Source organism: Echiichthys vipera, assembly GCF_963691815.1.
Source record: "Echiichthys vipera genome assembly, chromosome: 22".
In the NCBI taxonomy this organism is placed as follows: Eukaryota; Metazoa; Chordata; class Actinopteri; order Perciformes; family Trachinidae; genus Echiichthys; species Echiichthys vipera.
In genome coordinates this window covers 243,558-270,000 of record NC_139847.1, presented here as the reverse complement: position 1 = coordinate 270,000, position 26,443 = coordinate 243,558, and the positions used below count along the sequence as shown (strand labels likewise).

The 26,443-nt window shown below is 43.9% G+C and overlaps 2 protein-coding genes across 7 annotated transcripts; both read right to left on the bottom strand.

Annotated features, from left to right (window-relative positions):
• Positions 1-4,192: 4,192 nt before the first annotated feature.
• LOC310963727 (H-2 class II histocompatibility antigen, E-S beta chain-like) lies at positions 4,193-16,643 on the bottom strand. 2 transcript variants are annotated; one of them, XM_083936641.1, is made up of 6 exons: positions 16,572-16,643; positions 13,656-13,928; positions 6,602-6,815; positions 6,068-6,135; positions 5,392-5,505; positions 4,193-4,571 (listed from the first exon to the last, which is right to left on the bottom strand). In XM_083936641.1, the coding sequence occupies exons 1-6, from the start codon at positions 16,624-16,626 to the stop codon at positions 4,546-4,548; spliced, it is 750 nt and encodes a 249-aa protein (XP_083792767.1). In that variant the 5' UTR covers positions 16,627-16,643; the 3' UTR covers positions 4,193-4,545. The 2 variants fall into 2 exon arrangements, with proteins under 2 accessions (XP_083792767.1, XP_083792768.1); XM_083936642.1 differs by lacking the exon at positions 5,392-5,505.
• A 3,219-nt stretch (positions 16,644-19,862) lies between these two features.
• Positions 19,863-25,956, bottom strand: LOC310964015 (H-2 class II histocompatibility antigen, A-U alpha chain-like). Of its 5 annotated transcripts, none has more exons than XM_083936984.1 (5): positions 25,895-25,956; positions 25,663-25,762; positions 22,733-22,978; positions 22,228-22,512; positions 19,863-20,232 (listed from the first exon to the last, which is right to left on the bottom strand). In XM_083936984.1, the coding sequence occupies exons 2-5, from the start codon at positions 25,715-25,717 to the stop codon at positions 20,111-20,113; spliced, it is 708 nt and encodes a 235-aa protein (XP_083793110.1). In that variant the 5' UTR covers positions 25,718-25,762; positions 25,895-25,956; the 3' UTR covers positions 19,863-20,110. The 5 variants fall into 5 exon arrangements, with proteins under 5 accessions (XP_083793110.1, XP_083793112.1, XP_083793108.1 ...); XM_083936986.1 differs by having other exon boundaries at positions 25,919-25,935; XM_083936982.1 differs by having other exon boundaries at positions 25,663-25,780; positions 25,817-25,914.
• Positions 25,957-26,443: the final 487 nt, after the last annotated feature.

The window sequence follows — 26,443 nt, the reverse complement described above, 5'->3', positions numbered from 1 at the left end:
GGAGGTCAGGGCCATGTTTGAACAGGCTAACTTTATTAACAAGTGAGTACACACACACACACACACACACTCACACACACACAGACACACACACACACACACACACACACACACAGGCACACTCTCACACACTCACACACACACACACTCACACACAGATAATAGGGATGATTATAGATTATGATCATAGAAGAGTGTAGATTAAGACTTTAGAAGAGTGTAGATTAAGACTTTAGAAGAGTGACCCGTGCAGAGTGGACACACTAAAGTGAGGAACGATCACTGACCTGTTTATTCGTCCGCTCGTCTTCGTCTCTTCTGTCTCTGACTCATCTGTTCTTGTTCAGGCTCCGCCTCCTGCAGCGTCAGCACGCCACGCTACCAGCTGTGTTCACCAATACACCAGGAATAATAACTCCTGCAGCGTCAGCACGCCACGCTGCCAGCTGTGTTCACCAATACACCAGGAATAATAACTCCTGCAGCGTCAGCACGCCACGCTACCAGCTGTGTTCACCAATACACCAGGAATAATAACTCCTGCAGCGTCAGCACGCCACGCTACCAGCTGTGTTCACCAATACACCAGGAATAATAACTCCTGCAGCGTCAGCACGCCACGCTACCAGCTGTGTTCACCAATACACCAGGAATAATAACTCCTGCAGCGTCAGCACGCCACGCTGCCAGCTGTGTTCACCAATACACCAGGAATAATAACTCCTGCAGCGTCAGCACGCCACGCTACCAGCTGTGTTCATCAATACACCAGGAATAATAACTCCTGCAGCGTCAGCACGCCACGCTACCAGCTGTGTTCACCAATACACCAGGAATAATAACTCCTGCAGCGTCAGCACGCCACGCTACCAGCTGTGTTCATCAATACACCAGGAATAATAACTCCTGCAGCGTCAGCACGCCACGCTACCAGCTGTGTTCATCAATACACCAGGAATAATAACTCCTGCAGCGTCAGCACGCCACGCTACCAGCTGTGTTCATCAATACACCAGGAATAATAACTCCTGCAGCGTCAGCACGCCACGCTACCAGCTGTGTTCATCAATACACCAGGAATAATTACAACAATAACTTGCAGATGATTTAATTATTATCGGTTTTTATATGTATTATTTTATTTCTGTGATATAACTTTATGTTTTCACTCTCAGGATAAATCTTTATTTATTTATTATTTTTATATGTATTATTTTATTTCACAGATGTAACTTTATGTTTTCACTCTCAGGATAAATCTTTATTTATTTATTATTGTATTTATTATTTTTATATGTATGATTTTATTTCACAGATGTAACTTTATGTTTTCACTCTCAGGATAAATCTTTATTTATTTATTATTTTATTTATTATTTTTATATGTATGATTTTATTTCACAGATGTAACTTTATGTTTTCAATCTCAGGATAAATCTTTATTTTATTTATTTATTAATTTTATTTAAAATTCTCACTCTGACGTCAGAGTGCCTATCTCGCCCTCTCTTTAATCCTATTGGTTGGCCTGCACCTCTCGTCCAATCAGCTGTCGTAGTGAGGGCAGAGGGGCGGGATGAAGAGGTGAAAAGCCGCGGGGTGAAGCGGCACTTTTTCTCCGGTAACTGCCGCGTCACCGGGCCGGAGGCGACCGTCACCGGGCCGGAGGTGACCCTCACGGGACCGGACACAAGTTCATGTGTGTAATATTTAACGTGGTACAGATATGTGAGTATTAGTGTGTGTTTGTAGTTTCGGTACCGCAGCCTCACAGTTTTAGAAGTTACGGTGCTAACCGCCGTTAGCCCCATTAGCCAGTTAGAGCCGTTAGCCCGTTAGCGCCGTTAGCCCGTTAGCGCCGTTAGCCCGTTAGAGCCGTTAGCCAGTTAGCCCCATTAGCCAGTTAGAGCCGTTAGCCCGTTAGCGCCGTTAGCCCGTTAGCGCCGTTAGAGCCGTTAGCAACGGAAACAGTGTATGTCAATGTCGAGTGTTAGCTTGTAGGCTAACAGCAGCTAATAACGGCAGTTTATTTTTTCTCCGTTAAAATGTATTTTTTAATCCGTTAAAGTGACGTCATACAGAGAAGACCGGGACTCCTCCCGCCACTGCAGCTTCAGCCGTTACCATGGAGACCTGCCGCTCAGACGCCATTTTGTGTGAGCCGAGCCACAGAGGTCGCTTCAGCTTCCCGCCAACACTCAGAGCCAATCAGGTGAGAGCAGAGATTTGAATGACTTCATGAGTTTAATTTAAGAAATTAATACAAATTACAAACATGAAAATATGAAAATAATTCATTAGAACTGTCTGTGCTTAAAATCACAGTATATATAATAAATATCTAATATCTCATATCATATCTAATCTAAATGAACACAGGGGGGTGTAACATCTCCCTTCTATCCTTTCATATGAACACAGGCAGCAGTTTATTAGAGTTATTTAAAGATTATAAAGACTGGCTGAATGAAATATAATAAAATAATAACAGAATATTGTGAGATAAAGGGAATGGCGCTCAGACGTCTGTGGTGATGATGAAAAGCCTTTGTGTTTGTGTGGACGGCCTCTTCTGCTGGTGTCAATGAATAAATAAGAGAACAAATAAAACAAATTAAAAAGCAGCACTCCGGATCCTCACGTGATAAAAACAGGTCCATGTTAAAAATACAGGAACAACATATAAAGATACCATTCACCATGAAACCATGAAACATAATAACTAAATATAATAAAGGAGAGAATGAATTAAGTAAATTAAAAAGCAGCGCTCCGGATCCTCACGTGATAAAAACACGTCAGAGTTACGGACAAAGGTAAAATACCGACTGTGGAAAAAATAACGGTTACTACAAAGCGGGAACACGACGCGGCGAACTTGACGAGGCGAACACGTACGCGGCGTGGGCAGGTCCCGGGACACACTTACACGGCGAAGACGGACGCGGCGAACACTTACACGGCGGACACGTACGCGGAGCAGGCGCTCCCGTCGAATGGTGGCCCAGCGCGGTACTGCAGCACTCGTCTGTTTTCGTAAGTAAAAGGTAAGTAACGTCACATTATTTTAAGCCTTATCTCTCAGTAACCAAAGTTAGCATGCAGCTAATATCACAGTTAACATCGATGCACGCTAGCGCTAATGTTACCTGATACTAGCTCCGTATGTAGCGTCATCACTTATGTGCTAATAGCTGCTGGTTGTCGGTAATTCTTGCTTAGTTTTGCTATTTTTCTGTGTTGATGCGCTGTTGTAAGTTTCATTTGAATGTTTTGCTAATTAAAATGCGCCTGTATGGCTGAAGCTGTCACATCTATATGATGCGTTCAAGTGCTTAAACAGATGTGCGTGACTTCTCACGTCTTAAACAAACACGTCCAGTTCAGTAGCAGATGCATGTTGCAGTGTTTGTGCCGTTGATATGCAACATAAACGATCCTCATATTCATTGCAGATGCATTTTGCAGATGTGCTCACATGTGAGTGTGAAAACGTTAATGAATGCAGGTTTTTCTATAATCTAGAGTCTGAACGCACAGCAGTGAACAGGTTTTTCAAGACGATTTCACCAGGCGAGGGGCAAGACCCCCCTGAGTATGAGACCCCCCCCCCCGAGTATGAGACCGACCCGAGTCTGAGACCGACCTGAGTCTGAGACCCCCCCGAGTCGGAGACCCCCCCCCCGAGTCTGAGACCCGCCCCCCGAGTCTGAGACTCCCCCGAGTCTGAGACCGACCCGAGTCTGAGAGCCCCCCCCCCCCGAGTATGAGACCCCCCTGAGTCTGAGACCGAACATCTGGCGTCTTTCTTCTCAGAGCAGAAATCGTCCTCTTCAGGAACCCAACAAACAAACCAAAGGATCCGTCACTTTCAAAATAACAAAAACAAAACCCGACCCTGCTGCGTCTGAAACAGCAGCTCCGTAAACCTGAGGCAGCCTGGACGTTTATCACCGTGATCTTTAAACGACTTTTATCTGAGTCTGAGTCCGAGTCTGAGTCCGGGTCTGTGCACTTACCTCAGTTTGGTCTCTAACTCACCACTAGAGGGCGCCAGACTCCAACAATAAAACCTGCTAAATATGATTATAATGATATAAATGAACATAAAGAACTACAGAAGTCATCAGTGATGATTATAATGATATAAATGAACATGTATTTCCTCCACATTAGATGAATAAATCACAGTTTTATTGTTGTTTATTGTTGTTTATTGTGATTAGAAACTGCAGTAAACATATTTAACCCTAACAATCACAGCCTGAGCCCCAAAATCATTCAGATACCTGGATACATTTGTTATTGCATGGTGAATATAAGCGGCTGTAATTTACTGATTCCACACAGTAAAGCATCAGATCCAGAGTCCAGACCTGATCCAGGACCGTCAGGGTGAACACCTCGCCCCTGGATCAGGGCCTGGATCAGGGCCTGGATCAGAGTCCAGTGTGCTGAGCTGAAACACTTGAAGCAGGTCGAAGCAGCAGCTGCTTTTTCTTCTGTCAAACAGCTGCAGGATCAGGTCCAGGACCAGGTCCAGGATCAGTGATTAGGAACCAGAATCCGCCCTGGATTAATGAAAAGAGACGAGGACGGGGTCAACAACAAATACAGGTCCTTAAAACTGGACTACAGATGTGGGCACCCTGTCATTCAGGACCATGTGGTTTTAGAGAGTCCAGACCGGTCTGGGTCCGGGTTCGAGGACCCTGATGATCCTGGTCTGAGACTCTTCTGACACTTGATTCAAACTACTGTAAAACTGGTTTTACAGTAGGAACTGGAAACTGATCCAAACTGATCTGAAATGAGGTCTGAAACCAGTCTGATGACAAACTGAAGTGGTCTGAGATACTGGTCTCAAGACTGGTCTGTGTGCAAAACGACCTATTCTTCTGAACTGGTCCTAACTGGTCTGGACTGATCCTAACTGGCCTGCATTGGTCTGAACTGGCCTGCATTGGTCTGAACTGGTCCTAACTGGTCTGGACTGATCCATACTCGTCCTAACTGGTCCTAACTGGTCCTGACTGGCCTGACTTGGTCCTGACTGGCCTGACTTGGTCCTGACTGGTCTGACTTGGTCCTAACTGGTCTGACTTGGTCCTAACTGGCCTGACTTGGTCCTGACTGGCCTGACTTGGTCCTGACTGGCCTGACTTGGTCCTGACTGGCCTGACTTGGTCCTGACTGGTCTGACTTGGTCCTAGCTGGTCTGACTTGGTCCTGACTGGCCTGACTTGGTCCTGACTGGCCTGACTTGGTCCTGACTGGCCTGACTTGGTCCTGACTGGTCTGACTTGGTCCTAGCTGGTCTGACTTGGTCCTGACTGGCCTGACTTGGTCCTAACTGGTCTGGACTGGTTGTGGATCAGGTGGCTCTCTGACCTCTGGACTTCCTCTTGTAGTAGATGAATCCAGCCAGAGACAAGACCAGACCCAGGATCAGTCCTGAGGCTCCGATGGCGATCTTGTTCCTTTCAGACTCAGGCAGGGACGGGTCTGAAGACAGACGGGTGAGAGACAGACGGGTGAGAGACAGACGGGTGAGAGACAGACGGGTGAGAGACAGACGGGTGAGAGACAGACGGGTGAGAGACAGACGGGTGAGACAGACAGACGGGTGAGACACAGACAGACGGGTGAGACACAGACAGACGGGTGAGAGACAGACAGACGGGTGAGAGACAGACAGACGGGTGAGAGACACAGAGGGGTGAGAGACACAGAGGGGTGAGAGACACAGAGGGGTGAGAGACACAGACGGGTGAGAGACAGACAGACGGGTGAGAGACAGACAGACGGGTGAGAGACAGACAGACGGGTGAGAGACAGACAGACGGGTGAGAGACACAGAGGGGTGAGAGACACAGACGGGTGAGAGACACAGACGGGTGAGAGACAGACGTGTGAGAGACAGACAGGTGAGACACAGACAGGTGAGAGAGACAGACGGGTGAGACACAGACAGGTGAGAGAGACGGACGGGTGAGACACAGACAGGTGAGAGAGACAGACGGGTGAGAGAGAGACAGACGGGTGAGAGAGACAGACGGGTATTTACCCCAGTCAGCAACCAGAGGCTTGCTCAGGCTGGCGTGCTCCACCACACAGGAGATCTTCTCTCCAGACCTGCTGACACAAACACCACATCAGGGACTCACACTGGACCAGGACTCACACTGGACCAGAGTGGACCAGGACCAGAGTGGACCAGGACTCACACTGGACCAGGACCAGACTGGACCAGGACTCACACTGGACCAGAGTGGACCAGGACCAGAGTGGACCAGGACTCAGACTGGACCAGCACCAGACTGGACCAGCACCAGACTGGACCAGGACTCACACTGGACCAGACTGGACCAGGACTCACACTGGACCAGACTGGACCAGGACCAGAGTGGACCAGGACTCAGACTGGACCAGGACTCAGACTGGACCAGGACTCACACTGGACCAGGACTCACACTGGACCAGCACTCACACTGGGCCCGGACCAGAGTGGACCAGGACCAGACTGGACCAGGACTCACACTGGACCAGGACTCACACTGGACCAGCACCAGACTGGACCAGGACGTGGCGGTGGACTCACCTAGGCGTGTACTCCAGGTGAGAGTGGATCTGGTAATACCAGTCACCGTCTGCCAGCTCATCGGTGGAAGTGACATCAGAGGTGACTTCCTGTCCGTCGCGGCGCCAGCTCACTGTGATGACTTTGGGGAAGAAGTCGTAGACGCTGCAGACCAACATGGAGGGATGTTTCCCCGCAGGAGGCACGGAGGAGCTCAGTCTGACGTACGGCTCAGCTGGAACACAGGAGGACAGGGGGCTCAGTCTGATCCAGGTCTCATCCAGGTCTGATCAGGGTCTCTCAGTCCTGATCCAGGTCTGTCTCAGGTCTGATCCAGGTCTGTCTCAGTCTGATCCAGGTCTGTCTCAGGTCTGATCCAGGTCTGTCTCAGTCCTGATCCAGGTCTGTCTCAGTCTGATCCAGGTCTGCAGGTCTGTCTCAGTCCTGATCCAGGTCTGCAGGTCTGTCTCAGTCCTGAACCAGGTCTGTCTCAGTCCTGATCCAGGTCTGTCTCAGTCTGATCCAGGTCTGCAGGTCTGTCTCAGTCCTGATCCAGGTCTGCAGGTCTGTCTCAGTCTGATCCAGGTCTCATCCAGGTCTGTCTCAGTCTGATCCAGGTCTGTCTCAGGTCTGATCCAGGTCTGATCCAGGTCTCTCAGTCCTGATCCAGGTCTGTCTCAGGTCTCTCAGTCCTGATCCAGGTCTGATCCAGGTCTCTCAGTCCTGATCCAGGTCTGTCTCAGTCTGATCCAGGTCTGTCTCAGTCCTGATCCAGGTCTGTCTCAGTCTGATCCAGGTCTGTCTCAGTCCTGATCCAGGTCTGCAGGTCTGTCTCAGTCCTGATCCAGGTCTGATCCAGGTCTCTCAGTCCTGATCCAGGTCTGTCTCAGTCTGATCCAGGTCTGTCTCAGTCCTGATCCAGGTCTGTCTCAGTCTGATCCAGGTCTGTCTCAGTCCTGATCCAGGTCTGCAGGTCTGTCTCAGTCCTGATCCAGGTCTGCAGGTCTGTCTCAGTCCTGATCCAGGTCTGATCCAGGTCTGATCCAGGTCTCTCAGTCCTGATCCAGGTCTGTCTCAGGTCTCTCAGTCCTGATCCAGGTCTGATCCAGGTCTCTCAGTCCTGATCCAGGTCTGCAGGTCTGTCTCAGTCTGATCCAGGTCTGCAGGTCTGTCCCAGGTCTGATCCAGGTCTCTCAGTCCTGATCCAGGTCATTCTCAGGTCTCTCAGTCCTGATCCAGGTCTGATCCAGGTCTCTCAGTCCTGATCCAGGTCTGCAGGACTGTCTCAGTCCTGATCCAGGTCTGTCTCAGGTCTCTCAGTCCTGATCCAGGTCTGATCCAGGTCTGTCTCAGTCCTGATCCAGGTCTGCAGGTCTGTCTCAGTCCTGATCCAGGTCTGTCTCCGGTCTGATCCAGGTCTGCAGGTCTGTCTCAGTCCTGATCCAGGTCTGTCTCCAGTCTGATCCAGGTCTGCAGGTCTGTCTCAGTCCTGATCCAGGTCTGATCCAGGTCTCTCAGTCCTGATCCAGGTCTGCAGGTCTGTCTCAGTCCTGATCCAGGTCTGCAGGTCTGTCTCAGTCCTGATCCAGGTCTGTCTCAGTCTGATCCAGGTCTGCAGGTCTGTCTCAGTCCTGATCCAGGTCTGTCTCAGTCTGATCCAGGTCTGCAGGTCTGTCTCAGTCTGATCCAGGTCTGCAGGTCTGTCTCAGTCCTGATCCAGGTCTGCAGGTCTGTCTCAGGTCTGATCCAGGTCTCTCAGTCCTGATCCAGGTCTGTCTCAGTCCTGATCCAGGTCTGCAGGTCTGTCTCAGTCCTGATCCAGGTCTGTCTCAGGTCTGATCCAGGTTTGTCTCCAGTCTGATCCAGGTCTGCAGGTCTGTCTCAGGTCTGATCCAGGTCTGATCCAGGTCTCTCAGTCCTGATCCAGGTCTGTCTCAGGTCTCTCAGTCCTGATCCAGGTCTGATCCAGGTCTCTCAGTCCTGATCCAGGTCTGCAGGTCTGTCTCAGTCCTGATCCAGGTCTGTCTCCAGTCTGATCCAGGTCTGCAGGTCTGTCTCAGTCCTGATCCAGGTCTGATCCAGGTCTCTCAGTCCTGATCCAGGTCTGCAGGTCTGTCTCAGTCCTGATCGAGGTCTGTCTCAGTCCTGATCCAGGTCTGCAGGTCTGTCTCAGTCCTGATCCAGGTTTGTCTCCAGTCTGATCCAGGTCTGCAGGTCTGTCTCCAGTCTGATCCAGGTCTGCAGGTCTGTCCCGTCTGACCCGGTTCTAAAGGTCTGACCCGGTTATATACATTAATGACAGGACGATGTGATGATGAATACATTAATGACAGGATGATGTGATGAATACATTAATGACAGGATGATGTGATGATGAATACATTAATGACAGGATGATGTGATGAATACATTAATGACAGGATGATGTGATGATGAATACATCAATGACAGGATGATGTGATGAATACATTAATGACAGGATGATGTGATGATGAATACATTAATGACAGGATTATATGATGAATACATTAATGACAGGATGATGTGATGAATACATTAATGACAGGATGATGTGATGAATACATTAATGACAGGATGATGTGATGATGAATACATCAATGACAGGATGATGTGATGAATACATTAATGACAGGATGATGTGATGATGAATACATTAATGACAGGATGATGTGATGAATACATTAATGACAGGATGATGTGAGGAATACATTAATGACAGGATGATGTGATGAATACATTAATGACAGGATGATGTGATGAATACATTAATGACAGGATGATGTGATGATGAATACATTAATGACGGGATGATGTGATGAATACCTTAATGACGGGATGATGTGATGAATACATTAATGACGGGATGATGTGATGAATACATTAATGACAGGATGATGTGATGAATACATCAATGACAGGATGATGTGATGAATACATTAATGACAGGATGATGTGATGAATACATTAATGACAGGATGATGTGATGATGAATACGTTAATGACAGGATGATGTGGTCTCAGTCCTGATCCAGGTCTGCAGGTCTGTCTCAGTCCTGATCCAGGTCTGCAGGTCTGTCTCAGGTCTGATCCAGGTCTGTCTCAGGTCTGATCCAGGTTTGTCTCCAGTCTGATCCAGGTCTGCAGGTCTGTCTCAGGTCTGATCCAGGTCTGTCTCAGGTCTGATCCAGGTCTGATCCAGGTCTCTCAGTCCTGATCCAGGTCTGTCTCAGTCCTGATCCAGGTCTGCAGGTCTGTCTCAGTCCTGATCCAGGTCTGTCTCAGGTCTGATCCAGGTTTGTCTCCAGTCTGATCCAGGTCTGCAGGTCTGTCTCAGGTCTGATCCAGGTCTGCAGGTCTGTCTCAGTCCTGAACCAGGTCTGTCTCAGTCCTGATCCAGGTCTGATCCAGGTCTCTCAGTCCTGATCCAGGTCTGTCTCAGGTCTCTCAGTCCTGATCCAGGTCTGATCCAGGTCTCTCAGTCCTGATCCAGGTCTGCAGGTCTGTCTCAGTCCTGATCCAGGTCTGTCTCCAGTCTGATCCAGGTCTGCAGGTCTGTCTCAGTCCTGATCCAGGTCTGATCCAGGTCTGATCCAGGTCTCTCAGTCCTGATCCAGGTCTGTCTCAGGTCTCTCAGTCCTGATCCAGGTCTGATCCAGGTCTCTCAGTCCTGATCCAGGTCTGCAGGTCTGTCTCAGTCCTGATCCAGGTCTGTCTCAGTCTGATCCAGGTCTGCAGGTCTGTCTCAGTCTGATCCAGGTTTGCAGGTCTGTCTCAGTCCTGATCCAGGTCTGTCTCCGGTCTGATCCAGGTCTGCAGGTCTGTCTCAGTCCTGATCCAGGTCTGCAGGTCTGTCTCAGTCCTGATCCAGGTCTGTCTCAGTCCTGATCCAGGTCTGCAGGTCTGTCTCAGGTCTGATCCAGGTTTGTCTCCAGTCTGATCCAGGTCTGCAGGTCTGTCTCCAGTCTGATCCAGGTCTGCAGGTCTGTCCCGTCTGACCCGGTTCTAAAGGTCTGACCCGGTTATATACATTAATGACAGGATGATGTGATGATGAAAACATTAATGACAGGATGATGTGATGAATACATTAATGACAGGATGATGTGATGATGAATACATCAATGACAGGATGATGTGATGAATACATTAATGACAGGATGATGTGATGATGAATACGTTAATGACAGGATGATGTGATGAATACATTAATGACAGGATGATGTGATGAATACATTAATGACAGGATGATGTGATGATGAATACATTAATGACAGGATGATGTGATGAATACATTAATGACAGGATGATGTGATGATGAATACGTTAATGACAGGATGATGTGGTGATGAATACATTAATGACAGGATGATGTGATGAATACATTAATGTCAGGATGATGTGATGAATACATTAATGACAGGATGATCTGATGAATACATTAATGACAGGATGATGTGATGAACACATTAATGACAGGATGATCTGATGATGAATACATTAATGACAGGATGATCTGATGAATACATTAATGACAGGATGATCTGATGAATACATTAATGACAGGATGATGTGATGAATACATTAATGACAGGGTGATCTGATGAATACATTAATGACAGGATGATCTGATGAATACATTAATGACAGGACGATGTGATGAATACATTAATGACAGGATGATCTGATGAATACATTAATGACAGGATGATCTGATGATGAATACATTAATGACAGGATGATGTGATGAATACATTAATGACAGGATGATGTGATGAATACATTAATGACAGGATGATCTGATGAATACATTAATGACAGGATGATGTGATGAACACATTAATGACAGGATGATCTGATGATGAATACATTAATGACAGGATGATGTGATGAAGAATACATTAATGACAGGATGATGTGATGAATACATTAATGACAGGATGATCTGATGAATACATTAATGACATGATGATGTGATGAATACATTAATGACAGGATGATCTGATGAATACATTAATGACAGGATGATGTGATGAATACATTAATGACAGGATGATCTGATGATGAATACATTAATGACAGGATGATGTGATGAATACATTAATGACAGGATGATGTGATGAATACATTAATGACAGGATGATGTGATGAATACATTAATGACAGGATGATGTGATGATGAATACATTAATGACAGGATGATGTGATGATGAATACAGTAATGACAGGATGATGTGATGAATACATTAATGACAGGATGATGTGATGAATACATTAATGACAGGATGATCTGATGATGAATACATTAATGACAGGATGATGTGATGAATACATTAATGACAGGATGATGTGATGATGAACACATTAATGACAGGATGATGTGATGAATACATTAATGACAGGATGATACGATGAATACATTAATGACAGGATGATGTGATGAATACATTAATGACAGGATGATGTGATGAATACATTAATGACAGGATGTGATGAATACATTAATGACAGGATGATCTGATGATGAATACATTAATGACAGGATGATGTGATGAATACATTAATGACAGGATGATGTGATGATGAACACATTAATGACAGGATGATGTGATGAATACATTAATGACAGGATGATGTGATGAATACATTAATGACAGGATGATGTGATGATGAACACATTAATGACAGGATGATGTGATGAATACATTAATGACAGGATGATGTGATGATGAACACATTAATGACAGGATGATGTGATGAATACATTAATGACAGGATGATGATCTGATGAATACATTAATGACAGGATGATGTGATGAATACATTAATGACAGGATGATCTGATGAATACGTTAATGACAGGATGATGTGATGATGAACACATTAATGACAGGATGATGTGATGAATACATTAATGACAGGATGATGTGATGAATACATTAATGACAGGATGATGTGATGATGAACACATTAATGACAGGATGATGTGATGAATACATTAATGACAGGATGATGTGATGATGAATACATTAATGACAGGATGATGTGATGAATACATTAATGACAGGATGATGTGATGAATACATTAATGACAGGATGATGTGATGATGAACACATTAATGACAGGATGATGTGATGAATACATTAATGACAGGATGATGTGATGATGAATACATTAATGACAGGATGATGTGATGAATACATTAATGACAGGATGATGTGATGAATACATTAATGACAGGATGATCTGATGATGAATACATTAATGACAGGATGATGTGATGAATACATTAATGACAGGATAATGTGATGATGAACACATTAATGACAGGATGATGTGATGAATACATTAATGACAGGATGATGTGATGAATACATTAATGACAGGATGATGTGATGATGAACACATTAATGACAGGATGATGTGATGAATACATTAATGACAGGATGATGTGATGATGAACACATTAATGACAGGATGATGTGATGAATACATTAATGACAGGATGATGTGATGATGAACACATTAATGACAGGATGATGTGATGAATACATTAATGACAGGATGATCTGATGAACACATTAATGACAGGATGATGATCTGATGAATACATTAATGACAGGATGATGTGATGAATACATTAATGACAGGATGATCTGATGAACACATTAATGACAGGATGATGATGTGATGAACACATTAATGACAGGATGATGTGATGAATACATTAATGACAGGATGATGTGATGAATACATTAATGACAGGATGATGTGATGAATACATTAATGACAGGATGATGTGATGAATACGTTAATGACAGGATGATGTGATGATGAACACATTAATGACAGGATGATGTGATGAATACATTAATGACAGGATGATGTGATGAATACATTAATGACAGGATGATGTGATGATGAACACATTAATGACAGGATGATGTGATGAATACATTAATGACAGGATGATGTGATGATGAATACATTAATGACAGGATGATGTGATGAATACATTAATGACAGGATGATGTGATGAATACATTAATGACTCACCTGTTTTAGGCAGAACAGCTTTGTACCAGACCCCAGTGTGTTGTTGACAGTACGTCTCCCTCTGAGCTCTCCTTGCTGCCAGTAGTGAAGCATCGTTGTTCAAACGCTCTGCGTTCTTCACACCAAACTCAGTGTATCCAACATATTTCCCCACACTGCTGCTGAACCTGGTGATCTCCAACTTGTTGTAATATGTAGAGTAGATGTACTCGATGTCCTTTAGCTCAGTGGAGTTAAAGACACAGCGGTCCAAGGCATAATGCTGAAATCCATCTGAAAACAAACACAGTTCGACTGAGTACAACAGCTGCCTGTGAGCTGATCCCTGATCAGACTATTGAATGACGATCAGATCCTAACTGCTGTGTATTGGAAAGAGACTCATTGAGATTAAAGATCTCTTTTACAAAGATGTCCTGGTAAAGACATGTAGCAGCATCGTCTCTTTTATACACACAAACATTTAAACACTTAGCATCCAAATGTAAACATTTCAAAGTCAGTTACAATGAAACAAGCCTCCAGCTCTTTCAATTTCCTCTTAGAAGTAAAGTTTTCTGTAAACGGTTCAGGCTGAAGGAGCAGTAACCCTAAACGCTTTCTTTCCCAGATCACGTCTGACTTTAAGAGCCGACAGCAAGAACAGATCCTGAGACCGACGACTGTGAGTCGATGTAGGACACAAGGTAAGAAGACTGATGAAGTTTAAACAGTATAAAGTGTAATAATCACAGTATTGATCCTTCCTGCTGTGAACAGGCTGAAGTTTAAACAGTATAAAGTGTAATAATCACAGTATTGATCCTTCCTGCTGTGAACAGGCTGAAGTTTAAACAGTATAAAGTGTAATAATCACAGTATTGATCCTTCCTGCTGTGTACAGGCTGAAGTTTAAACAGTATAAAGTGTAATAATCACAGTATTGATCCTTCCTGCTGTGAACAGGCTGAAGTTTAAACAGTATAAAGTGTAATAATCACAGTATTGATCCTTCCTGCTGTGAACAGGCTGAAGTTTAAACAGTATAAAGTGTAATAATCACAGTATTGATCCTTCCTGCTGTGAACAGGCTGAAGTTTAAACAGTATAAAGTGTAATAATCACAGTATTGATCCTTCCTGCTGTGAACAGGCTGAAGTTTAAACAGTATAAAGTGTAATAATCACAGTATTGATCCTTCCTGCTGTGAACAGGCTGAAGTTTAAACAGTATAAAGTGTAATAATCACAGTATTGATCCTTCCTGCTGTGAACAGGCTGAAGTTTAAACAGTATAAAGTGTAATAATCACAGTATTGATCCTTCCTGCTGTGAACAGGCTGAAGTTTAAACAGTATAAAGTGTAATAATCACAGTATTGATCCTTCCTGCTGTGAACAGGCTGAAGTTTAAACAGTATAAAGTGTAATAATCACAGTATTGATCCTTCCTGCTGTGTACAGGCTGAAGTTTAAACAGTATAAAGTGTAATAATCACAGTATTGATCCTTCCTGCTGTGAACAGGCTGAAGTTTAAACAGTATAAAGTGTAATAATCACAGTATTGATCCTTCCTGCTGTGAACAGGCTGAAGTTTAAACAGTATAAAGTGTAATAATCACAGTATTGATCCTTCCTGCTGTGAACAGGCTGAAGTTTAAACAGTATAAAGTGTAATAATCACAGTATTGATCCTTCCTGCTGTGAACAGGCTGAAGTTTAAACAGTATAAAGTGTAATAATCACAGTATTGATCCTTCCTGCTGTGAACAGGCTGAAGTTTAAACAGTATAAAGTGTAATAATCACAGTATTGATCCTTCCTGCTGTGAACAGGCTGAAGTTTAAACAGTATAAAGTGTAATAATCACAGTATTGATCCTTCCTGCTGTGAACAGGCTGAAGTTTAAACAGTATAAAGTGTAATAATCACAGTATTGATCCTTCCTGCTGTGAACAGGCTGAAGTTTAAACAGTATAAAGTGTAATAATCACAGTATTGATCCTTCCTGCTGTGAACAGGCTGAAGTTTAAACAGTATAAAGTGTAATAATCACAGTATTGATCCTTCCTGCTGTGAACAGGCTGAAGTTTAAACAGTATAAAGTGTAATAATCACAGTATTGATCCTTCCTGCTGTGAACAGGCTGAAGTTTAAACAGTATAAAGTGTAATAATCACAGTATTGATCCTTCCTGCTGTGAACAGGCTGAAGTTTAAACAGTATAAAGTGTAATAATCACAGTATTGATCCTTCCTGCTGTGAACAGGCTGAAGTTTAAACAGTATAAAGTGTAATAATCACAGTATTGATCCTTCCTGCTGTGAACAGGCTGAAGTTTAAACAGTATAAAGTGTAATAATCACAGTATTGATCCTTCCTGCTGTGAACAGGCTGAAGTTTAAACAGTATAAAGTGTAATAATCACAGTATTGATCCTTCCTGCTGTGAACAGGCTGAAGTTTAAACAGTATAAAGTGTAATAATCACAGTATTGATCCTTCCTGCTGTGAACAGGCTGAAGTTTAAACAGTATAAAGTGTAATAATCACAGTATTGATCCTTCCTGCTGTGAACAGGCTGAAGTTTAAACAGTATAAAGTGTAATAATCACAGTATTGATCCTTCCTGCTGTGAACAGGCTGAAGTTTAAACAGTATAAAGTGTAATAATCACAGTATTGATCCTTCCTGCTGTGAACAGGCTGAAGTTTAAACAGTATAAAGTGTAATAATCACAGTATTGATCCTTCCTGCTGTGAACAGGCTGAAGTTTAAACAGTATAAAGTGTAATAATCACAGTATTGATCCTTCCTGCTGTGAACAGGCTGAAGTTTAAACAGTATAAAGTGTAATAATCACAGTATTGATCCTTCCTGCTGTGAACAGGCTGAAGTTTAAACAGTATAAAGTGTAATAATCACAGTATTGATCCTACCTGCTGTGGACAGATGGATGAAGAGGAGGCAGACGCTGAGGAAGGATGAATCCATGTTCCTCTGTTCTCTTGACAAACACTGACTCAGTCTCACTGAGAGCTGCTTTAATAACCAGAGGTCACGTGACCTGCAGCAGCCAATCCAGTCCAGGCATCACCTGTTACCAGGCAGACAACTCTGACTAAAGTCTGCTGCTGGAGCACAAACACAGTTACACTGTTTTCTAAACTCCTCATCATGATCGGTGCTGCACTCAAACGTTATACATCCACATACATCTGGAGGTGTTTTGACCTGCGGTTTCAGAGTCAGACTAAATGATGCGGGGCAAAAAGTGAACCCAGGAATCATCGTTGACAGTTGTTACATCATATATGGACATTTACGAACGTCCATATATGATGTAACATGTAATGTAAAATAGCACAAAGACAGCATCTCAAATGCAGTTTGTTTTCCAATGATATCCTCATTTTGAATTTGATGCAGGCAGTTTCAAACAGTTGTGACAGAAGCAACTAAAGAGTGTAAAAGTAGTGAAATCAGAGAAAAGAGCAGGTGAACATCTCACAGTGATGAGGTGAACCGGCAGCAGCTCAGTCACATGATTATTGGGTCTAAAGAGTGTTTGTGAAGTAGAGATGGAGGCTTCACCGCTCTTCTTCGTGGGTTTCTCAGTCCTCTTGGCAACAGCTCACCAAGCTCCGCTCTGTTTTTGTTCTCAATGGTTTCTGTCCGGTTAAATCTCTTTCTACTCTGAGAAAAAGGAACGTTGACAGAGAAAAGCGTAAACTGTCACTGTGAAGCCTGAGTTTACTCTGCAGCCGTATCTGTGTGTAAAGACAGTTTAAGAAAAATCATGCTACCTTCAACACCACTTTCCCACTGAACTGTAAAAAATACTCTGCATTTACGTTAACGTTCATTTTAGTCAGTTCAGGTTTTGATGGATAAACTCATGTTTCACATGTGCTTGTCAGCCTGGTAAAGTAACTAGTAACTGAAGTAATCAGATAAATGCAGTGCAGTAAAAAGTAGAATATTTCCACTGATTTGTAGAGGAGCAGAAGAATAAAGGAGCATGTCAATAAAATACTCAAGTAAAGGAGAAGAACCTCAGACTTGACTTTAGTCCAATAATTGAGTGAAACCTCTGGTTCACAGGTTGGTTCATTTATCAGAGCTTGTTGCTTTCAGTCGGCCTGTCACTACTTGTTTTGATCAGCTGTTATGCTGTTGCACGTTGAGGCCTGTTGCTACTGGCCGGGGAGCATGTACCCCCCCCCCCTCACCTTTTTCATCCCTGACCCGTTTTCATGCCTAATTAACTTACCTACTGGCCCCTGTACCAGCTCCTCTCATAGTAAAGTCCATTACAGTGGAAGGAGCCCATTGCATAGATTCTTTTAGAGTTTTTGTAGGACAGTACAGTAACCACCTGTTTCTCTTTCTCTCAGTTGGACAGTATGCTTTGGAAAAATACCGTTTGCTCTTATCCGTCCTTGGACATGTACTGTCTCAACCATGTACTGCCCCGGTGAGTCCCCCATTTCGAGTGGTGAAGGCCATTCAGATGGATCTTCTGAGTAAGGCCTCGCCCCAGCCCTCCCCACTGCACCTCTCTGTTCCACATTCTCCTCTGTGGGGATTGACTCCCCATGTCTGCCTGCACTCATTTCCCCAAAAGGACACAGTGAATAGGTTGGTCAGCAGAAACTAAAACCCTATTGGCCATTTAGGTTTTTATGGCTTCACTAGTTTAATTATTCCTATTTGATGTCATCACTGGTCTCATGTCTCAGGTCTCCGGCACCCCTGTCCTGTATTCTTCTCCACTAAGTCATATTGTCCAACAAGCGTTATTTAATTAACCTGACTCTGTCCAGGTGAGTTTGGTTCCTCCTTCTTAATCGATTCACAGCAAAGTGATTTTAGGAGGCGGGGCCTGATCAACAATCCTTGCATATGATTGGATAAACCCACTTGTCTGTCATCTTTATTGATGTGCTGCGTCAGCCGTTCCCATAGAAACCAACCTGTGACGCTGATGAGAGAGGTGAAAACCTGGTTTCCACCAAGAGTCTTTAGAAACATTCTCTGGTCCTTTAAAGAGAAAGATGCTCGTGATGGGAAACACGATGAAACAGCAGCGTCCATGTTGGCGCCTGCTTCCTCCATGAGAGACGCCATTGTTGTTGGATCACAACAGTCGCTTCTCAGCTACGTCACATCAATGAAACCTGATTGGCTCGGCTCCTGAAATCACTTTGATACGGAGCAAATCCAGATGAATGAGAGGAGGAGTTTATTATTTAATATCTTTGAGTTACAAATCGCGCTAATGCAATTTTTCAATATATATAACATTTAGAAATGAATCCCCTGGTATCAAGTGGCTGTTCCTCCTCCTCCGTCTGATATTAGACCAACCTGTCAACTCCCTGTTTGTGTTAAGGGGGTTTCAAAGATACAGCAGTCAAACCACAAAAAAACATGTCATTTTAAATGATATCCTTATTGGATATCAGTGACTGACTGGACGCTGCATCTGTAACCTGTTGTTTTACTTGTAGTAGCATTAGTTTTACTCAAGGGGGAAGCACTGGAGCGCCTGTATTGTGGGGAGGAGGGAGGGGGAGGTGAGTATGGACATGGACAGGGAGGCGAGGAGCAGAGGGGTGCCTAATCAGTGGCGTGCCTCTGTTATGGATCATATCATTTGCACATGCACAAATGCTGTTAAATACAATTCAGTTTTATTGATAGTGCCAAATCATAACAGCAGTTGTCTCAGGACACTTTACAGAGTAGGTAAAGACCACACTCAATGACTTATTTATGATTTACAGACCCAACAATTCCCCCGTAGAGTACGGTGGAGACGAAAACCTTCACTATAACAGACAGGAACGTCAGACAGACCCAGCTCTGTGGAGGACGGACGTCTGTCTGCCCCGGGATATAAATAAATTAATAATTACAGAAAATGCCAATTCTAATAGTTTTCCTCCATCGCTTTGCCGCCCCTCTAGTGCATACTAACTTTTTGCGCCACTGCTGAACAGTTAAACTTTTTTTTCATGGTGTTCCAAAGACTATTTTGTGTTTTCAAAACTTCCAGACTAAATGAAAACACAGTAGGTTTGTTTTGGTAATTTTATGATTAAAGAAATCAAAGACTATTAATTGACAAAGTTTTAAAGCTAAGTGAGTAAAACATCAGATTTCACTGCAGGAGGAATAATTACAGTGACAAACAAACAATCAATACACAAAGGAGTATTATAGACTCTTGATAAACAAAACAAATTTGGATTTATTCTGTAACATTTAACACATTTAGAAAACAACCAAAGTTTATTTTAATAGAAATTCAGCATTAATAAGTTGGAAAGAATATTCTTGATTTTATTTGAAGCAAATCACAAAGAAAGGCATTTAAAAAACAAAATAATTGACATTCACACACATTAATCATCTTTATCCAATACTAGAAGACTTTATACTTCATCTTAATGACATCATCAGCCCCAACCAATCAGCTGCACTCGTTTCCTTTGATGAGGAAGAAGGTTCCAGCAGCAACACCGAGCAGCCCGACAGTCAGACCGAGTCCACAGAAGACTGCAGGTCCAATACTGGGCTGAGTCTTCTCCACATCTGGAGACACAAAACACAAACATCTGGAGACTGAACACACGGAAACATCTGGAGACACAAAACACACACATCTGGAGACTGAACACAGAAACATCTGGAGACTGAACACAGAAACATCTGGAGACTGAACACAGAAACATCTGGAGACTGAACACAGAAACATCTGGAGACTGAACACACAGAAACATCTGGAGACTGAACACGGAAACATCTGGAGACTGAACACAGAAACATCTGGAGACTGAACACAGAAACATCTGGAGACACAAAACAAAACATCTGGAGACTGAACACACGGAAACATCTGGAGACTGAACACACGGAAACATCTGGAGACTGAACACACGGAAACATCTGGAGACTGAACACACGGAAACATCTGGAGACTGAACACAGAAACATCTGGAGACTGAACACAGAAACATCTGGAGACTGAACACAGAAACATCTGGAGACTGAACACGGAAACATCTGGAGACACAAAACACAAACATCTGGAGACTGAACACACGGAAACATCTGGAGACTGAACACAGAAACATCTGGAGACTGAACACACGGAAACATCTGGAGACTGAACACACGGAAACATCTGGAGACTGAACACGGAAACATCTGGAGACTGAACACAGAAACATCTGGAGACTGAACACAGAAACATCTGGAGACTGAACACACGGAAACATCTGGAGACACAAAACACAAACATCTGGAGACTGAACACAGAAACATCTGGAGACTGAACACAGAAACATCTGGAGACTGAACACACGGAAACATCTGGAGACTGAACACAGAAACATCTGGAGACTGAACACAGAAACATCTGGAGACTGAACACGGAAACATCTGGAGACTGAACACACAAACATCTGGAGACTGAACACAGAAACATCTGGAGACTGAACACAGAAACATCTGGAGACTGAACACGGAAACATCTGGAGACTGAACACGGAAACATCTGGAGACTGAACACGGAAACATCTGGAGACTGAACACAGAAACATCTGGAGACTGAACACGGAAACATCTGGAGACTGAACACGGAAACATCTGGAGACTGAACACGGAAACATCTGGAGACTGAACACGGAAACATCTGGAGACTGAACACACAGAAACATCTGGAGACTGAACACACAGAAACATCTGGAGACTGAACACACAGAAACATCTGGAGACTGAACACACAGAAACATCTGGAGACTGAACACGGAAACATCTGGAGACTGAACACGGAAACATCTGGAGACTGAACACGGAAACATCTGGAGACTGAACACGGAAACATCTGGAGACTGAACACGGAAACATCTGGAGACTGAACACGGAAACATCTGGAGACCGAACACACAGAAACATCTGGAGACTGAACACGGAAACATCTGGAGACTGAACACGGAAACATCTGGAGACTGAACACGGAAACATCTGGAGACTGAACACGGAAACATCTGGAGACTGAAGACGGAAACATCTGGAGACTGAACACGGAAACATCTGGAGACTGAACACGGAAACATCTGGAGACTGAACACGGAAACATCTGGAGACTGAACACGGAAACATCTGGAGACTGAACACGGAAACATCTGGAGACTGAACACGGAAACATCTGGAGACTGAACACGGAAACATCTGGAGACTGAACACGGAAACATCTGGAGACTGAACACGGAAACATCTGGAGACTGAACACGGAAACATCTGGAGACTGAACACGGAAACATCTGGAGACTGAACACACAGACACATCTGGAGACTGAACACACAGACACATCTGGAGACTGAACACGGAAACATCTGGAGACTGAACACGGAAACATCTGGAGACTGAACACACAGAAACATCTGGAGACTGAACACACAGAAACATCTGGAGACTGAACACACAGAAACATCTGGAGACTGAACACAGACACATCTGGAGACTGATCAGTTACTGAGTCGAGTGTTTGTCAGTGAAGTGTAAGTGTTTTGAAGGGTTCTCACCCCAGATCCTGGTCAGTGGTTGGTCCAGGGTCAGATGTGTCACTGAACAGCTGTAGAAGTCTCCCGGCTGTGGGGTGAACTCCAGTCTGGAGAACTGGTTGAAGGAACCGTCTTTGTTGACGTTGGGAACGTTGGTGCTGGTCCCTTCGGTGACGTTCTCTCCGTTCTTCTTCCAGATGAAGTTCACAGGAGCAGGATAGAACCCAGTGGTGTAACAGATGAGGTCGGTCTTCTGTCCCCCCTCCACGTCGTCTCTGGGGTAGATCATGGGACTGGAGGGACGATCTGGACATAATCAACAGCTTTAACAGAATGCACATTCATCACAAGAGTAATCATATCTGGTTTAATGTTGGTTTCCATGTCTGCATTCTCATGTTCTCTGAACCCTGATGGGGACTGGCTCAACATCAGCCTTTACAGATGAACACTTCCTACGTCGATCTGAACGGTTTAAATATGTGAAGACACATAAAAGAGAAGTCTGAGATGTGTCTGTGTTTACCGCGCTCCAGTGGAAGGTCCTTTAAGGCTTCAGAGATCACTTTCAGGTTCTGTTTGCAGATCTGTAGATTAGCCTCGGCTTGTTCATAAAATCCTGGGAATGAAGCAGGATCTACAAAACTGGGCTGAGTTTCCACTCCTCTCTTGTTTTTGAAGTCTGCGAACCAAATCTCTTCACCGTCCAGACCATACATGTTCTCTCCATCAGAGTCTGAACAGCCGACGATAGCAATGTCATCATGGAGAACTGAAGAGAAACACAAACAAGCTTCAACTGGTGTTCTTCAGTCCTGACTGTAAACAAACTGTTGTTCTTCACTCCTGACTGTAAACAAACTGTTGTTCTTCACTCCTGACTGTAAACAAACTGTTGTTCTTCAGTCCTGACTGTAAACAAACTGTTGTTCTTCACTCCTGACTGTAAACAAACTGTTGTTCTTCAGTCCTGACTGTAAACAAACTGTTGTTCTTCACTCCTGACTGTAAACAAACTGTTGTTCTTCAGTCCTGACTGTAAACAAACTGTTGTTCTTCACTCCTGACTGTAAACAAACTGTTGTTCTTCACTCCTGACTGTAAACAAACTGTTGTTCTTCACTCCTGACTGTAAACAAACTGTTGTTCTTCACTCCTGACTGTAAACAAACTGTTGTTCTTCACTCCTGACTGTAAACAAACTGTTGTTCTTCAGTCCTGACTGTAAACAAACTGTTGTTCTTCACTCCTGACTGTAAACAAACTGTTGTTCTTCAGTCCTGACTGTAAACAAACTGTTGTTCTTCAGTCCTGACTGTAAACAAACTGTTGTTCTTCACTCCTGACTGTAAACAAACTGTTGTTCTTCAGTCCTGACTGTAAACAAACTGTTGTTCTTCACTCCTGACTGTAAACAAACTGTTGTTCTTCAGTCCTGACTGTAAACAAACTGTTGTTCTTCACTCCTGACTGTAAACAAACTGTTGTTCTTCACTCCTGACTGTAAACAAACTGTTGTTCTTCAGTCCTGACTGTAAACAAACTGTTGTTCTTCACTCCTGACTGTAAACAAACTGTTGTTCTTCACTCCTGACTGTAAACAAACTGTTGTTCTTCACTCCTGACTGTAAACAAACTGTTGTTCTTCACTCCTGACTGTAAACAAACTGTTGTTCTTCACTCCTGACTGTAAACAAACTGTTGTTCTTCACTCCTGACTGTAAACAAACTGTTGTTCTTCAGTCCTGACTGTAAACAAACTGTTGTTCTTCACTCCTGACTGTAAACAAACTGTTGTTCTTCACTCCTGACTGTAAACAAACTGTTGTTCTTCAGTCCTGACTGTAAACAAACTGTTGTTCTTCACTCCTGACTGTAAACAAACTGTTGTTCTTCAGTCCTGACTGTAAACAAACTGTTGTTCTTCACTCCTGACTGTAAACAAACTGTTGTTCTTCACTCCTGACTGTAAACAAACTGTTGTTCTTCAGTCCTGACTGTAAACAAACTGTTGTTCTTCACTCCTGACTGTAAACAAACTGTTGTTCTTCACTCCTGACTGTAAACAAACTGTTGTTCTTCACTCCTGACTGTAAACAAACTGTTGTTCTTCACTCCTGACTGTAAACAAACTGTTGTTCTTCAGTCCTGACTGTAAACAAACTGTTGTTCTTCACTCCTGACTGTAAACAAACTGTTGTTCTTCAGTCCTGACTGTAAACAAACTGTTGTTCTTCACTCCTGACTGTAAACAAACTGTTGTTCTTCACTCCTGACTGTAAACAAACTGTTGTTCTTCAGTCCTGACTGTAAACAAACTGTTGTTCTTCACTCCTGACTGTAAACAAACTGTTGTTCTTCACTCCTGACTGTAAACAAACTGTTGTTCTTCAGTCCTGACTGTAAACAAACTGTTGTTCTTCACTCCTGACTGTAAACAAACTGTTGTTCTTCACTCCTGACTGTAAACAAACTGTTGTTCTTCACTCCTGACTGTAAACAAACTGTTGTTCTTCAGTCCTGACTGTAAACAAACTGTTGTTCTTCAGTCCTGACTGTAAACAAACTGTTGTTCTTCAGTCCTGACTGTAAACAAACTGTTGTTCTTCACTCCTGACTGTAAACAAACTGTTGTTCTTCACTCCTGACTGTAAACAAACTGTTGTTCTTCACTCCTGACTGTAAACAAACTGTTGTTCTTCACTCCTGACTGTAAACAAACTGTTGTTCTTCAGTCCTGACTGTAAACAAACTGTTGTTCTTCACTCCTGACTGTAAACAAACTGTTGTTCTTCACTCCTGACTGTAAACAAACTGTTGTTCTTCAGTCCTGACTGTAAACAAACTGTTGTTCTTCACTCCTGACTGTAAACAAACTGGTGTTCTTCACTCCTGACTGTAAACAAACTGTTGTTCTTCACTCCTGACTGTAAACAAACTGTTGTTCTTCACTCCTGACTGTAAACAAACTGTTGTTCTTCACTCCTGACTGTAAACAAACTGTTGTTCTTCACTCCTGACTGTAAACAAACTGTTGTTCTTCAGTCCTGACTGTAAACAAACTGTTGTTCTTCACTCCTGACTGTAAACAAACTGTTGTTCTTCAGTCCTGACTGTAAACAAACTGTTGTTCTTCACTCCTGACTGTAAACAAACTGTTGTTCTTCACTCCTGACTGTAAACAAACTGTTGTTCTTCACTCCTGACTGTAAACAAACTGTTGTTCTTCACTCCTGACTGTAAACAAACTGTTGTTCTTCACTCCTGACTGTAAACAAACTGTTGTTCTTCAGTCCTGACTGTAAACAAACTGTTGTCCTTCACTCCTGACTGTAAACAAACTGTTGTTCTTCAGTCCTGACTGTAAACAAACTGTTGTTCTTCACTCCTGACTGTAAACAAACTGTTTGTTTGTTTGTTGAGGTTTAAAAAGTTTACAGTGAGACAGAAACTGACCGTCAGCTGAGACACAGAGGACACCAGAGAGGACGAGGACCAGCAACATCTTCATCTGTAGACTGTAGACCTGAACCTGGACCTGACTGTAGACCTGGACCTGGACCTGACTGTAGACCTGGACCTGACAGGGGACCTGGACCTGACTGTAGACCTGGATCTGACTGTAGACCTGAACCTGGACCTGACTGTAGACTTGAACCTGGACCTGTCTGTAGACCTGGACCTGGACCTGACTGTAGACCTGGACCTGGACCTGACTGTAGACTTGAACCTGGACCTGACTGTAGAGCTGGACCTGGACCTGACTGTAGAGCTGGACCTGTCTGTAGACCTGAACTTAAACCTGGACCTGTCTGTAGACCTGGACCTGACTTTAGACCTGGACCTAGACCTGACTGTAGACCTGGACCTGACTTTAGACCTGGACCTAGACCTGACTGTAGACCTGGACCTGGACCTGTCTGTAGACCTGGACCTGACTTTAGACCTGGACCTAGACCTGACTGTAGACCTGGACCTGACTTTAGACCTGGACCTAGACCTGACTGTAGACCTGGACCTGACTTTAGACCTGGACCTAGACCTGACTGTAGACCTGGACCTGGACCTGTCTGTAGACCTGGACCTAGACCTGTCTGTAGACCTGGACCTGGACCTGTCTGTAGAGCTGAACCTGGAGCTGTCTGTAGACCTGAACCTGGACCTGTCTGTAGACCTGGACCTGGAGCTGTCTGTAGACCTGGACCTGACTGTAGACCTGGACCTGTCTGTAGACCTG

Excerpts from the sequence above, each read along its gene's own strand:
- LOC310963727 (XM_083936641.1), bottom strand. The coding sequence starts at position 16,626 with ATGGATTCATCCTTCCTCAGCGTCTGCCTCCTCTTCATCCATCTGTCC. Across the intron at positions 6,816-13,655 it reads AGCTGTTCTGCCTAAAACAG|CTGAGCCGTACGTCAGACTG; the intron begins GTGAGTCATTAA and ends CCTGTGTTCCAG. Across the intron at positions 5,506-6,067 it reads GCCTCTGGTTGCTGACTGGG|ACCCGTCCCTGCCTGAGTCT; the intron begins GTAAATACCCGT and ends GTCTGTCTTCAG.
- LOC310964015 (XM_083936984.1), bottom strand. The coding sequence starts at position 25,717 with ATGAAGATGTTGCTGGTCCTCGTCCTCTCTGGTGTCCTCTGTGTCTCA. Across the intron at positions 22,979-25,662 it reads CCTCTGTGTCTCAGCTGACG|TTCTCCATGATGACATTGCT; the intron begins GTCAGTTTCTGT and ends GTTTCTCTTCAG. Across the intron at positions 22,513-22,732 it reads GGACCTTCCACTGGAGCGCG|ATCGTCCCTCCAGTCCCATG; the intron begins GTAAACACAGAC and ends GATTATGTCCAG.